The 15992-nt window shown below is 43.5% G+C and overlaps 1 protein-coding gene across 2 annotated transcripts in view; it reads right to left on the bottom strand.

The window, feature by feature from the left end:
• Positions 1 to 1134: 1134 nt before the first annotated feature.
• Positions 1135 to 15992, bottom strand: part of glis3 (GLIS family zinc finger 3) — a 938847-nt gene continuing 923989 nt past the window's right edge. For both annotated transcript variants that reach the window (XM_070857596.1, XM_070857680.1), the window contains one exon: positions 1135 to 1271. In XM_070857596.1, the coding sequence (XP_070713697.1) occupies positions 1135 to 1271 (137 nt within the window). The remainder of the gene's footprint in view (positions 1272 to 15992) is intronic.

Raw genomic sequence — 15992 nt, 5'->3', positions numbered from 1 at the left:
ATATTAAGAGTAATAAAGGTATTAGGTTTTAGTTATATTACAATTTCCATACTGTTTCACTAAAAGCCATAGCATACAACCTACACACTTCAAGTCTTAGGATGCTAGTTTTTTTATTTGCTTGTTCTGTTTTTAATAAAATAAACTTGTAAAGGTATTTTGCAACACAGCTTTGAATTTAGAGAGAGGGCTTTAACCTTTGTTTGGATCTAGGGCCATTTAATGCCAAACATCAGGGAAAAACCCCACATCTTTGTTCCTTCTAAGTATTGTTAGTTAGTGAGCTTGGAAAAAAACTTGCCTGAATAATGTAAATTTATATACTAATGATTTGAAAGGTGAGAAAAAAAGACATTTTAGAAAATATATATAAAAATAGTGTGAGCTTAGTAATACATATGTAAATAGAAGATAGCTTAAAAACAAAACAAAAACAACACCCATAAAAAACATAACAGATCTGTTCTTAAAGCTTCTCTCCATATGTAATGCAACCTGTTTCAGTAGTCTGCTCCAATGTTTTTAATGTAAGTTTAAGATCGTGGTTGCTCCACCTGTAGGTGGTGCTATAATCCATTTCCCAGCACCCACAGTGAAAAGAAATGGGTGGCTGGGATGCACTTTAGACACAGTTCCCATTGTGCTGTGGCCCTGGTTTTGGAAGCACTATAGCACCAATTCTATAAGACTGATTATGAAAACTCAGCATTTTTTTTATTTTCAAGTTTAAGGAAAGAACATTAGCACATCAGTTAAAGAGAAGCAAGGATTCTATAAAACAACATATGACCCTTCATATAAATCGTGAATTCCCTTTTCTTTTTCAGGAGTAGTTTGTAATGTGGCCATGGGTGCATTAGCAGTACTTTGATTCCCTTGCTATTTCACTTCTATGACAGCGTTTACATAGCGTATGGGTTTCACTTTTCTCCTCTCTCAGGTGCTGGCTTTCTGTGCAAAGAGAAACTAGAGGTGAATGAACACTGTGCTTCTCTCAACTGTGAGAGGTAGGAATGTAGAGCCTGAATTCATCAGAATAACCTCATTCAGTTTCAAAAGGTTTAATAATTGGTTTAAAACAAAACATAAAAGAATGTGAGGAGTTGCCTCTTTGTAGTTTTTTTCTCTCTGTTCTCAACCCTCTGTGTAAATGGAAGACAGCTGGCTCGGGCATCGATCAATTGCATTAATCTGGAGGAAACCACTGTCCTCAGGACAATTCCGTACAGAGTCACCAAAAATCCCAGGGGAAGTTGCTTGAAAGTCATAAGCTGCAAATGAAAAAAAAATATATATTAATACAATGCATAGAATAAGGACAGACGAACTTCAGACTTCAGGGTGCCGAAATTGCATATCGCCCTGTTGGAGGCGATAACCTTTCCGAGGCCGGTCATTCTGCGCCCAGAGCAGAGGTCCCGCATCCGAAAATGAAATTGGGCTTACCTCCCCGACAGGCAGTGGAGCACAATGTTGGGCACTCCACTTCCTCTTGGGGCGGGCTCGGAGGCGGTACCCATAGAACATCGGAGCACTACACGGCCTCGCCACATAGCGCTGACGCGTTCCAAGGGCCTTCCCTTTCATTAAAGGAGAGGGACGCTGCAAGCTCTGCCAGGTTTTTGATGGGCCTCCACTCGGCTATCAGGCTTTTTGGGTGCAGAGGCCGCAGCCCGGCATGATCGCGGCACGGCCACCACGAAAATGGACTCCAAGTCCCGACTTATAAGTCAGAGGGCAGCGCAAAATGGCAGTGCGCACTTCCCCTTTAAGTTATGCCCTGCGAGCGATGTGTGGTCCAGTTCGCAACCTGCGAGGCTGGTGCTGTCATCGCCCGTTGTAACCTCATGGAGCACAGCCCAATTTCTGCCGCGGGGTGAAAACGATTTACCGCAGATGAAAAGGGGTCGCGCGCATAGTGATGACATCACCGGAGGCGCAGTGGCCCAGGTCACTTCCAGCGGGGGCGTGGCCTTACTTGTTTCGTGCCTCCACTAACTTCTGCGCAATTTTTCTGTAGCCAGTAGCGCTCCGCCCTCGGGTGAAAACACTTTCACGTCCCATGTATCTAGGGGTCAAAGATCCTCAGCTCCAAGTGGATATCCAGTGTAATTATTATGTAGGAGGCCCAGTGAAGTACAAAATGTGGGTGGGCCCCGAAACACGGATTCCACCCTGAAGCCTTCTAATTAATTTGTCCATGGTTCCCATGGTGGGGCAAAGGGGGAGGAAATTCCAAAGTTGGGATTTGGTCCCAGCCTCTCTATTAATCAATGACCTGCCTGCTGTGATGAACCCAGCATAGAGATCGCGTCAGTGGCACAAGTGTGGCACAAGTGTGGCCCAGTTTCAAATTTGTACGACTTTCAGGCTTCGAGTACTATCAGCCCCCTTATAAAGGCGATTTATTGTGCTGTATTCAAAACATGTCCTTAAGTGGTGGTGCCTGCAGCCAAATGATTGGCTTGCCAGTGCAGTTGTTCCCGCTTCCCTCCTCTGACAGGTGCCCAACATGTACCAATATTGGTGTGGGCACCTGCTCAACATATGTACATACTCTGATCCTGCCCTGATCCTGGATATCCTGCCGAGATCAGGAGCTGAGGTCATTGCGCTTACTCTGCAGCGTTTCTGCTGTCTGAGCAGGTTTGCGGATTTTTGTCCCCATTTGTTTGATGGATACCAGTGCTGTACTGAGCAGTCAAATCCTGTTGGATGTTCTAAATACAAGTATCTGCACTTTTGTTTGGTGTGTGTAAATGTTCTGCAAGTTCCAAGCAGAATATTTTAAAGCAGGAAGATACAGAACTGTGAAACAATTCTTAATTCCTAACCAGCACTGTGGTGATGAAAAAAAACCAAAATAAACTGTAGATGCTGGAAATCTGAAATAGAAACAGAAAATACTGGAAGTATACAGCATCTGAAAAGCAAAAAGACGACTTAATGTTGAGAGTGTAGGTCCTTTGTCATAAACTAGAAAAAAGAAGTTAAACATGCTCCTTTAAAGCACTCAACAAAATTAAGGGGCCAGAGAGAAACAGTTAAAAGTCGCAAGTCAAGAATATTGACTCCCAACACAAAGCAGCAGTTAATGGGTTTTAATAGAATGCAAACAGTTTTCTTTGCTTATTATTACATAGAACATACAGCACAGAGACAGGCCATTTGGCCCAAATAGTCTGTGCTTGTGTTTAGTCTCCTCCCATTCCATTTACCTCATCTCAACCTTTCAGCATATCGTTCTATTCCCTTCTCTCTCATGTATTCATCTAATTTCCTTTTGAATGCATCCAAGCTATTTTCCTCAACCACTTCCTGTGGCAGCGAGTTCCACATACTAACTGCTCTCGGAGTAAGGAAATTTCTCCTTATTTCGTTATTGGATTTATGGCCCCTAGTTTTTGATACTCCCACAAGTAGAACCATTCTCTCCACTTCTACCCTGTGTAACGCATTCATAATTTTAAAGACCTCCATCAGGTCACCTCTAAGTCTTCTCTTTTCGAAAGAAAAAAGCTCCAATCTGTTCAATCTTTCCCTATAGCTATAATCTCTAAATTGTAGTACTATCGTTTTTGCTCTTTCTCCAGTGTTTCTGTGTCATTTTTATATCATGGAGATCAGAATTGTACATAGTACTCCCTGTCACGTATTCAACCAGCATTGTAACCCATGTATAAACTGACCTAAGTTGTACACCGTGAGAACACTGACCACTAGGTGGGAGACACTCCTAACCTGGACCTTCAGGTATAAAAGGGGAAGCTCCACCCACCTTCATCACTTGAGTGCTAAGGAATAAAGGACAGGTCACAGACTGGCCTTCTCTCAAGCATGGGCCTCGTGTGTATTTGTACTGTGTAGTAAGGACGTATCACTCCCCACAAGTGTGGCCTGACTAGGATCCTGTACAAATTTACAAGGTGTAGGTGATGTTTTTGTTCTTCCAACCAAAGTGCATCACCTCACATTTATCTATGTTAAAGTTTGTTTGTCACTTAACCACTGACCAGTCTGCAAGTTTTCTAATGTCTTCTTGTCAAGTATTGACTTTACCGTGGCTTTGCTCACGTACTCCGGAACTTGCAGTACAGTCCCTGATCTTTACCATATTCCCATTGGAGCCTAAACTTGACCGCAATCACTGATCGCTGCAATATGGAAAATGTACTGAAACAATACATCACATAACTGCCACATGGACTTGTGTCCACAACTGGCAAAGCCTTCAGCCAGCTCTCTGGAACTCCTTCATTCAGTCTCTCTGCTTCTCCACCTTCCTCTCTTTCTCTAAGACACTTCTTCAAACCTACTCCTTTGATCAACCTTTTGGTCACCCTTTGTAATCTTTTCTTCTTTGGCTTGATGTCCATTTTCCATGCGTCTGTTTGTGAATTACCAGGAGACAAGTTTTAATTTAAACGTGTTATAGTTCTGACAGCCTGTCATTGTACCCTAGGGGGCTGAAGTTGGTCGATACATAAGGTCCGCCCATTTCTCAGCGGTACGTCGTTTCATACCGCCGGCATACCGGCGAGACTGAACAGAACGAAATTAGTCAACATTTTTTCAGCGGTGTGTCAGCAGTCTGCATCTGGCAGTATGTATCTTAGTAGTCGATCCAGATCGACTTTCTGTTCGATAGGTGGTGCGGCACGGAACTGTGCACGCGGGAATTTTTTTAATTTTGTTTTTACACAAGTGTTTTACCTGCAATATCGGGGGCCAGGGGTCAATGAGTTGAAGAGGAGAGAGAGAGTGAGAAAGTGCAGCAAGGTAGTTGACGGGTAGTGAGTTTAAAAATACATAGCACAGTGGAAATATATTGCTGACAACTAATAATTCATCACTTTGAAGACAAGAAGAAATATTTAACAAATCAAATTCATACCAGTAAAAAGATTATGGCAATGTTAAAAAAGACATCAAAACGCAGGAACATTGAGAAGGAGGGGAAGTTGAGGGCGCCTGCCTTCGATGAGATGGAGTTACCTGCCCTTCTGGAGCACATAACAGAGAGGTACTCCGAGCTAACTAAGGGTGATCGTGGAAAGCCCCCCCGCAAAGAAGTACAACAGGATATGGGACGACACCGGGGAGGCCGTGTCCTCTAAAAGTACAATGGTGCTATAAAAGGTGGAATGACCTGATGAGGGTAGTAAGTAATGATTTTATTTATGCCCCCCCATGTGCAATGTACCATGTAAATGTAGGTTCAGTGTCACATGGATGATGTTATTTATCTTAAGGTTATGGCAATGTATTCGTGCTTTTCAGGCAATGACAAGAGGATCAACGCAGTGCTTTTGTGTGTGTGTGTGTTTGTGTGTGCGTGCGCGCGATGTTAGATGGATTGAAGATTTTTACTTTGACTTACTTTACTTTCTGCAGAAGAAGACATCTGCAATAGCAGCCGATCAGCGTCGCACGGTGGGAGGACCCACAACCCAGGAGCCTCTTACTGATATTGAGATTCGTGCCCTGTCCCTGGTTGGGGATAGCAACCGTACCACCACCGGCATTGGAACTGACCCATTCACACAAGAAGATGGTAAGTTGAATAAAATGCAGTCTATGTTGCGGTTCTCTCATGTCATGTAATATAAATGTAACTATAATGTTGGCCTGATATAATGTAATGTAAGTTTATTGCACTGTAATGTTGGCCTCATGTGATGTACTGGAATGTTGGGGGCATGTAACGCAATGCATATATGTATTCTGTCTGCAATATAGAAACAGAAATTTACAGCGCAGAAGGAGGCCATTTTGGCTCATCGTGTCCGCACCGGCCGATAAAGAGCCGCATGGCCCTCGGTCAGCAGCCCTGAAGGTTACATATAAACCTATGAACAATAAACAATGGCGGAAAGGTAGAGAGCACCCAGCCCAACCAGTCCGCCCCACAAATTGCGCCACCCCTTACACTGAAATATTCTACAGTCCAGTCCAATCGGAGCCATGAGATCTCCTAGGAAAACCAGATAAAAAACCCAGGCTAATTGGGGAAAAAAAGAATCTGGGAAAATTCCTCTCCGACCCATCCAGGTGATCGAAACTAGTCCAGGAGATCACCCTGGCCGTATTCGATTCCCTGCAGTACTTACCATCATATCTGCACCAGACAATAAGAGGTTATCCAGTCTAATCCCAATTACCAGCTCTAGGTCCGTAACCCTGCAGGTTACGGCACTTTAAGTGCTCCTCCAAGCACCTTTGAAATGTGGTGAGGGTTTCTGCATCCACTACCTTTACAGACAGTGAATTTCAGACTCCCACAGCCCCCCGTCAAATCTCCTCTGAAGCTTCCACCAACCACCTTAAAACTATGCCCCCTCGTAATAGACTCCATTCATCAATAGAAATAGGCCCTTGCTATCCACTATATCCAGGCCCCTCAAAATTTTGTACACCTCAATGAGGTCTCCTCTCAACCTCCTCTGTTTCAATGAGAACAAACCCAGCCTATCCAATCTGTCCTCATAGCTAAGATTCTCCATTCCAGGCAGCATCCCAGTAAATCTCCTCTGTACCCTCTCTAGTGCAATCATGTCCTTCCTATAATACAGCGACCAGAACTGCATGCAGTACTCCAGCTAACCAAAGTATTATACAATTTAACCATAACCTCACTGCTCTTGTATTCTATGCCTCGGCCAATAAAGGCAAGCATTCCATATGACTTCTTAACCCACCTGGCCTGCTACTTTCAGGGATCTGTGGATATGTAAAGAGAAAAAGGTTAGTAAAGACAAACGTAGGTCCCCTGCAGTCAGAATCAGGGGAAGTCATAACGGGGAACAAAGAAATGGCGGACCAATTGAACAAGTACTTTGGTTCGGTATTCACTGAGGAGGACACAAACAACCTTCCGGATATAAAAGGGGTCGGAGGGTCTAGTAAGGAGGAGGAACTGAGGGAAATCCTTATTAGTCGGGAAATTGTGTTGGGGAAATTGATGGGATTGAAGGCCGATAAATCCCCAGGGCCTGATGGACTGCATCCCAGAGTACTTAAGGAGGTGGCCTTGGAAATAGTGGATGCATTGACAGTCATTTTCCAACATTCCATTGACTCTGGATCAGTTCCTATGGAGTGGAGGGTAGCCAATGTAACCCCACTTTTTAAAAAAGGAGGGAGAGAGAAAACAGGGAATTACAGACCGGTCAGCCTGACATCGGTAGTGGGTAAAATGATGGAATCAATTATTAAGGATGTCATCGCAGTGCATTTGGAAAGAGGTAATATGATAGGTCCAAGTCAGCATGGATTTGTGAAAGGGAAATCATGCTTGACAAATCTTCTGGAATTTTTTGAGGATGTTTCCAGTAGAGTGGACAAGGGAGAACCAGTTGATGTGGTATATTTGGACTTTCAGAAGGCTTTCGACAAGATCCCACACAAGAGATTAATGTGCAAAGTTAAAGCACATGGGATTGGGGGTAGTGTGCTGACATGGATTGAGAACTGGTTGTCAGACAGGAAGCAAAGAGTAGGAGTAAATGGGGACTTTTCAGAATGGCAGGCAGTGACTAGTGGGGTACCGCAAGGTTCTGTGCTGGGGCCCCAGCTGTTTACACTGTACATTAATAATTTAGACGAGGGGATTAAATGTAGTATCTCCAAATTTGCGGATGACACTAAGTTGGGTGGCAGTGTGAGCTGCAAGGAGGATTCTATGAGGCTGCAGAGCGACTTGGATAGGTTAGGTGAGTGGGCAAATGCATGGCAGATGAAGTATAATGTGGATAAATGTGAGGTTATCCACTTTGGTGGTAAAAACAGAGAGACAGACTATAATCTGAATGGTGACAGATTAGGAAAAGGGCAGGTGCAAAGAGACCTGGGTGTCATGGTACATCAGTCATTGAAGGTTGGCATGCAGGTACAGCAGGCGGTTAAGAAAGCAAATGGCATGTTGGCCTTCATAGCGAGGGGATTTGAGTACAAGGGCAGGGAGGTGTTGCTACAATTGTACAGGGCCTTGGTGAGGCCACACCTGGAGTATTGTGTACAGTTTTGGTCTCCTAACCTGAGGAAGGACATTCTTGCTATTGAGGGAGTGCAGCGAAGGTTCACCAGACTGATTCCCGGGATGGCGGGACTGACCTATCAAGAAAGACTGGATCAACTGGGCTTGTATTCACTGGAGTTCAGAAGAATGAGAGGGGACCTCATAGAAACGTTTAAAATTCTGACGGGGTTAGACAGGTTAGATGCAGGAAGAATGTTCCCAATGTTGGGGAAGTCCAGAACCAGGGGACACAGTCTAAGGATAAGGGGGAAGCCATTTAGGACCGAGATGAGGAGGAATTTCTTCACCCAGAGAGTGGTGAACCTGTGGAATTCTCTACCACAGAAAGTTGTTGAGGCCAATTCACTAAATATATTCAAAAAGGAGTTAGATGAAGTCCTTACTACTAGGGGAATCAAGGGGTATGGTGAGAAAGCAGGAAAGGGGTACTGAAGTTGCATGTTCAGCCATGAACTCATTGAATGGCGGTGCAGGCTAGAAGGGCCGAATGGCCTACTCCTGCACCTATTTTCTATGTTTCTATGTTTCTAAGCACTCCAAGGTCCCTTTGTTCATCTACATTATTAAGTGGCCTACCGCTTAATGTGTATACCCTTTCCTTATTTACCCTCCCAAAGTAGCCCTCCCATTACCTCACACTTCTCTGAACTAAATTCCATTTGCCACTGCTCTGCCCACCTGACCCAGTAAATTGCTATCCTCCTGTAGTCCATGATTTTGCTCTTCATTATCAACCACACAGACAATTTTAGTGCCATATGCAAACTTCTAAATCATACTCCCTATATTCAAATCTAAAACATTGATATATATCACAAAAAGCATGGGACCCAGTACTGAGCCCTGCGGGACCCCACTGGAAACATGCCTCCAGTCACAAAAACATCCATCAACCATTACCCTTTGCTTCCTACCTCGAAGCCAATTTTGGATCCAACTAGCCACTTTGCCCTGGATCCCATGGGTTTTAACATTCATGACCAGTCTACCATGTGGAACTGATCCTGAGGAACGTTTTCTTCCAAGGGATGCCCTTGATTTCCATTTGAACTCTCTTTCTTTTACTCTACCTCTATCAAAGTAATTGGGCGCAAAACTCTTGGTCAAGCACATTCCCAGGTGCTGGTTATGGAGGTCTCCTAATAACTTGGAACTGCATTTATTTGGTATAACCACTCTTGCACCCCACATGATACAATCTTTATCGACTGATAATTCATTCCTACGAATGAAGAATGGATGAATATCTTTGTCTGTTACCTGGTTTGGCCATCCATTTGCAATATACTCATACACATTTGACATAACTGGGTCACATTGGTTGCTCTACCAATCTCTTCATCTGTGACTGACAGTTCTTCAATGTATGAAAAATAGAACACTTCTTCCCTATCGGGTGTAACTTATGATGGAGAAGGCAATCTAGACATAGCATCAGCATTACTGTGATCAGCTGATCGTCTGTATTCAATATCATATGTATATGTGGACAAAATCAAAGCTCATCTCTGCATTCGGGCTGCAGCTAATGTTGGAACTGGGGACTTTGAATGGAGGATTGCTGTCAGGGGCTTATAGTCCATAATGATGGTAAACCTATGACCATACGAACATTTGTGGAACTTCTTGACCCCCAAAATTAATGCCAAAGCTTCCCATTTGATTTGCGTATAATTATGCTCACTGGCAATGAGAGTGCATGAAGCAAAAGCAATTGATCCCTCCTCCCACTATGTAGTACATGAGAGATCACTGCCCCCACTCCATATGGAGGGGCATCACATGTTAGCTTGATCTCCTTAGAGATGTCATAGTGAACTATCATGGTGCTCTCTACCAACTTGCTTTTACACTCCTTGAATGCTGTATCGCATTCTTCTGACCACTTCCAATGGACCTGTTTTTTCAATAGTTCATTCGGTGGATATAATTCTGCAGCTAAATTTGGTAAGAACGTCCCATAATAGTTTAAAAGACCCAAAAATGATCGAAGTTCAGTGACATTCTTGGGAGTGGGTGCATTTCTGATTGCATCCAGTTTTCCCTTGGTTGGATGTAAACCATCTTTGATACTCTGTACCCTAAGTATTACACTGTTTTGAAATAACTCATACTTGCGAGCAGACACTCGTACTCTGTGCTTCTCTAGCCATTTGAGGATTTCATTCAATATATTATTCATAAATTGCCTATTTGGTGCTGAAATTACTATGTCATCTAAATAACATACAACCCCTTCAATACCTTGCAAAATCTGGTTCATCACCCCTTGGAATATGGCAGGGGCGGAGGACACTTCAAATGGTAGACTATTAAATTGATATAGGCCTAGATGAGTATTTATAGTCAAGCCTTACTTGGACTCCTCATCTAGTTCAAGCTGTAAGTAGGCATTCGTAAGATCCAACTTTGAGAACATCTGACCACCTGTCAGTGTTGTGAACAAATCTTTCATATTTAGCAATGCATTGGGTAGATTACCCTCTAGAACCTGTTTTACGGTTACTTTATAATCATACAATCTCACCTTACCATCGGACTAAGGTACAACAACAATGGACGTAGCCCAATTACATAGATCTATATGAGAAATAATGTTCTCAGTCTCTAGTAAACATAGAAACATAGAAATTTACAGCGCAGGAGGCCATTCTGGCCCATCGTGTCCGCGCCGACCGACAAAGAACCACAGGGCCCTTGGTCAGCAGCCCTAAAGCTTACATATAAACCTATGAACAATGACGGAAAGGCAAAGAGCACCCAGCCCAACCAATCCGCCTCACCACAACTGCGACACCACTTACACTAAAACATTCTACACTCCACCCCAACCAGAGCCATGTGATCTCCTGGGAGAGGCAAAAACCAAATAAAAATCCAGGCCAATTTAGGGAGAAAAAAAAAATCGAGGAAAATTCCTCTCCGACCCATCCAGGCGATTGAAACTAGTACAGGAGATCACCCTGGCCATATTCTATTCCCTGCAGTACTTACCATTATATCTGCTCCATCCAACAAAAGATCATCCAGTCTAATGTCAATTACATAGAAACATAGAAAATAGGTGCAAAGTAGGCCATTTGGCCCTTCGAGCCTGCACCGCCATTCAATAAGATCATGGCTGATCATTCCTTCAGTACCCCTTTCCTGCTTTCTCTCCATACCCCTTGATCCCCTTAACCGTAAGTGCCATATCTAACTCCCTCTTGAATATATCCAGTGAACTGGCATCAACAACTCTCTGCAGTAGGGAATTCCACAGGTTAACAGCTCGCTGACTGAAGAAGTTTCTCCTCATCTCGGTCCTAAATGGCCTACCCCTTATCCTAAGACTATGTCCCCTGCTTCTGGACTTCCCCAATATCGGGAACATTCTACCTGCATCTAACCTGTCCAGTCCCGTCAGAATCTTATATATTTCTATGAGATCCCCTCTCATCCTTCTAAACTCCAGTGAATAAAGGCCCAGTTGATCCAGTCTCTCCTCATATGACAGTCCAGCCATCCCTGGAATCAATCTGGTGAACCTTCGCTGCACTCCCTCAATAGCAAGAACATCCTTCCTCAGACTAGGAGACCAAAACTGAACACAATATTCGAGGTGAGGCCTCACTAAGGCCCTGTACAACTGCATTAAGACCTCCCTGCTTCTATGTTCAAATCCCCGAGCTATGAAGGCCAACATACCATTTGCCTTCTTTACCGCCTGCTGTACCTGCGTGCCCACTTTCAGTGACTGATGAACCATGACACCTAGGTCTCATTGCACCTCCCCTTTTCCTAGTCTGCCGCCATTCAGATAATATTTTGCCTTCGTGTTTTTGCCCCCAAAATGGATAACCTCACATTTATCCACATTATACTGCATCTGCCATGTATTTGCCCACTCACCTAACCTGTCCAAGTCACCCTGCAGCCTCTTAGCGTCCTCCTCACAGCTCACACCGCCACCCAGTTTAGTGTCATCTGCAAACTTGGAGATATTACACTCTAATCCTTCATCCAAATCGTTAATGTATATTGTAAAGAGCTGAGGTCCCAGCACTGAGCCCTGCGGCACTCCACTAGTCACTGCCTGCCATTCTGAAAAGGACCCGTTTATCTCGACTCTCTGCTTCCTGTCTGCCAACCAATTCCCTATCCACATCAGTATATTACCCCCAATACCATGTGCTTTGATTTTGCACCACAATCTCTTGTGCGGGACCTTGTCAAAAGCCTTTTGAAAGTCCAAATACACCACATCCACTGGTTCTCCCTTGTCCACTCTGCTAGGTACATCCTCAAAAAATTCCAGAAGATTCGTCAAGCTTGATTTCCCTATCATAAATCCATGCTGACTTGGTCTGATCCTGTCACTGCTTTCCAAATGCGCTGCTATTTCATTCTTCATGATTGATTCCAACATTTTCCCCACTACTGATGTCAAGCTAACCGGTCTATAATTACCAGTTTTCTCTCTCCTTTCTTTTTTAAAAAGTGGTGTTACATTAGCTACCTTCCAGTCCATGGGAACAGATCCAGAGTCGATAGACTGTTGGAAAATGATCACCAATGCATCCACTATTTCTAGGGCCACTTCCTTGAGCACTCTGGGATGCAGACTATCAAGCCCCGGGGATTTATCGGCCTTCAATCCCATCAATTTCCCTAACACAATTTCCCGCCTAATAAGGATATCCTTCAGTTCCTCCTTCTCACTGGACCCACTGTCCCCTAGTACCTTCGGAAGGTTAATTGTATCTTCCTTCATGAAGACAGAACCGAAGTATTCGTTCAATTGGTCTGCCATTTCTTTGTTCCCCATTATAAATTCACCTGAATCCGACTGCAAGGGACCTACGTTTGTCTTTACTAATCTTTTTCTCTTCACATATTTATAGAAGCTTTTGCAATCAGTTTTTATATTCCCTGCAATCTTCCTCTCGTACTCTATTTTCCCCCTCTTAATTAAACCCTTAGTCCTCCTCTGTTGAATTCTAAATTTCTCCCAGTCCTCAGGTTTGTTGCTTTTTCGAGCCAATTTATAGGCCTCTTCCTTGGCTTTAACACTATCCTTAATTTCCTTTGTTAGCCATGGTTGAGCGACCTTCCCGGTTTTATTTTTACTCCAGACAGGGATGTACATTTGCTGAAGTTCATCCATGTGATCTTTAAATGTTTGCCATTGCTTATCCACTGTCAACCCTTTGAGTATCGTTTTCCAGTCTATTCTAGCCAATTCACGCCTCATACTGTCGAAGTTACCTTTCCTTAAGTTCAGGACCCTAGTTTCTGAATTAACTTTGTCACTCTCCATCTTAATAAAGAATTCTACCATATTATGGTCACTTTTCCCCAAGGGGCCTCGCACAACAAGATTGCTAATTAGTCCCTTCTCATTACACATCACCCAGTCTAGGACATCCAGCTCCCTGGTTGGTTCCTCGACATATTGGTCTAGAAAACCATCCCTAATACACTCCAGGAAATCCTCCTCCACCGCATTGCTACCAGTTTGGTTAGCCCAATCAATGTGTAGATTAAAGTCGACCATGATTACTGCTGTACCTTTATTGCACACATCCCTTATTTCTTGTTTGATGCTGTCCCCAACCTCACTACTACTATTTGGTGCTCTATACACAACTCCCACCAGCGTTTTCTGCCCTTTGGAATTCCACAGCTCCAGCTCTAGATCTGTAACCCTGCAGGTTACTGCACTTTAAGTGCTAATCCAACCATCTCTTAAAAGTGGTGAGGGATTCTGCATCCACCATCTTCCAAGCAGCGAGTTCCAGATCTCCACAACCCTCTGCTTAAAGAAGCACCCCCTTAAATCCACCAACCATCTTAAAACCACGCCCCCTTGTAATAGACCCCTCCACCAATGGAAATAGACCCTTACTATCCACTATGTCCAGGCCCCTCAATATGTTGCATACCTCAATGAGGTCTCCTCTCAACCTCCTCTGTTCCAATGAGAACAAACCCAGACTATCCAATCTGTCCTCATAACTAAGATTCTCCATTCGAGGCAGCACCCTAGTAAATCTCCTCTGCACCCTCTCTAGTACAATCACGTCCTTCCTATAATACGGCGACCAGAACTGCACGCAATACTCCAGCTGTGGCCTAACCAAAGTATTATACTATTTAAGCCTAACCTCCCTACTCTCATATTCTATGCCTCAGCCAATAAAGGCAAGCATTCCATATACCTTCTTAACCACCTTATCCACCTGGCCTGCTACTTTTAGGCATCTGTGGACAAGCACTCCAAAGTCCTTTTATTCATCTACACTATTAAATGGCCTATCGCTTAATGTGTATACCCTTTCCTTATTAGCCCCTCCAAAGTGCATCACCTCACACTTCTCTGAATTAAATTCCATTTGCCACTGCTCTGCCCACCTGACCAGTAGATCGATATCCTCCTGCGGCCCATGACTTTCCTCTTCATTATCAATCACATAGCCAACTTTAGTGTAGTCTGCAAACTTCTTAATCATACTCCCTATATTCAAATCTACATCATTGATACATACCAGAAAAAGCAAGGGTCCCAGTACTGAGTCCTGCGAAACCCCACTGGAAACATCCTTCCAGTCACAAAAACATCCATCCACTTTGCTTCCTACCTCCAAGCCAATTTTGGATCCAACTTGACACTTTGCCCTATTTCCCATGGGCTTTAACCTTCATGACCAGTCTACCATGTGGGACCTATCAAAAGCTTTGCTAAAGTCCATATAAACTACATCGTATGCACTATCCTCATCGCCCCCCCGGTTACCTCCTCAAAAAATTCAATCAGGCTAGTCAGACATGATATTCCCTTAACAAATCCATACTGACTATCCCTAAATAATCCTTGCCTTTCCAAATGTAGGTTTATCTTGCCTTTCAGGATTTTTTCCAATAATTTTCCCACCACCGAGGTTAGGCTGACAGGCCTATCCCTTTCTTCCTTCTTGAACAAAGGCACTGCATTAGCAGTCCTCCAATCCTCTGGCACCATGCCCAGATCCAAAGAAAACCGGAAAATGATAGTCAAGTCCTCTGCTATTTCCTCTTTTACTACTATCAACAGCCTGGGATGCATTTCATCTGGGCCTGGGGATTTATCTACTTTCAAAGCTGCTAAGCCCCTTAATATTTTTTCTCCCAGTATATTTATTTAATCGAGAATATCACAATCCTCCTCGATAGCAGTATCTGCATTGCCCCTTTCCTTTGTGAAAACAGATGCAAAGTATTCGGTAAGAATCGTCCCAACTTCTTCCGCCTCCACACAAAGATTACCCTCATGTTCTCGATTAGGCCCTACCCTTTCTTTAGTTACCCTTTTACTCTTAATATATTTATGGAACATCTTAGGGTTTTCCTTAATATTACTGGCCAAGAATTTCTCCTGCTCTCTCAGTATTCCTAATATCCTTTTTAATTTTGCCTCTCAACTTTCTACATTCCTATAAAGATTCTATAGTATTTAACTGTTGATATATGACATAAGCTTCCCTTTTTTTCTTAATCCTCCCCTGTAAGTCCCTAGTCATCCAGGGGGCTCTAGAATTATTTTTCCCAGCCTTTTTTTTTAAGGGCACATATTTGGCATGAGCCTTCCGGATCTCCTCCTTAAATGCCTCCCACTGTTCCGACACTGATTTACCCACAAATAGCTGTTTCCACTCCACCATGGAAAAATCACTCCTTAACTTAGCAAAATTAGCATTTCCCAAATTCGGAACTTTTATTCCAGGCCTATTCTTATTCTTATCCATAATCAACTTGAATCTGACTGAATTATGGTCACCTGCACCCAAGTGCACTCCCAGTAATACCCCTTCAACCTGCCCAGCTTCATTCCCCAAAACTAAATCCAAGACCACCCCCTCTCGTGTTGGGCTTGCTACATACTGACTAAAAAAGTTCTCTTGAATGCATTTCAAGAATTCCTCACCCTCTATATCCT

The sequence above is a fragment of the Pristiophorus japonicus genome, chromosome 1 (genome assembly GCF_044704955.1).
Source record: "Pristiophorus japonicus isolate sPriJap1 chromosome 1, sPriJap1.hap1, whole genome shotgun sequence".
Classification (NCBI taxonomy): Eukaryota; Metazoa; Chordata; class Chondrichthyes; family Pristiophoridae; genus Pristiophorus; species Pristiophorus japonicus.
This window is presented reverse-complemented; position numbering and strand designations above follow the sequence as displayed.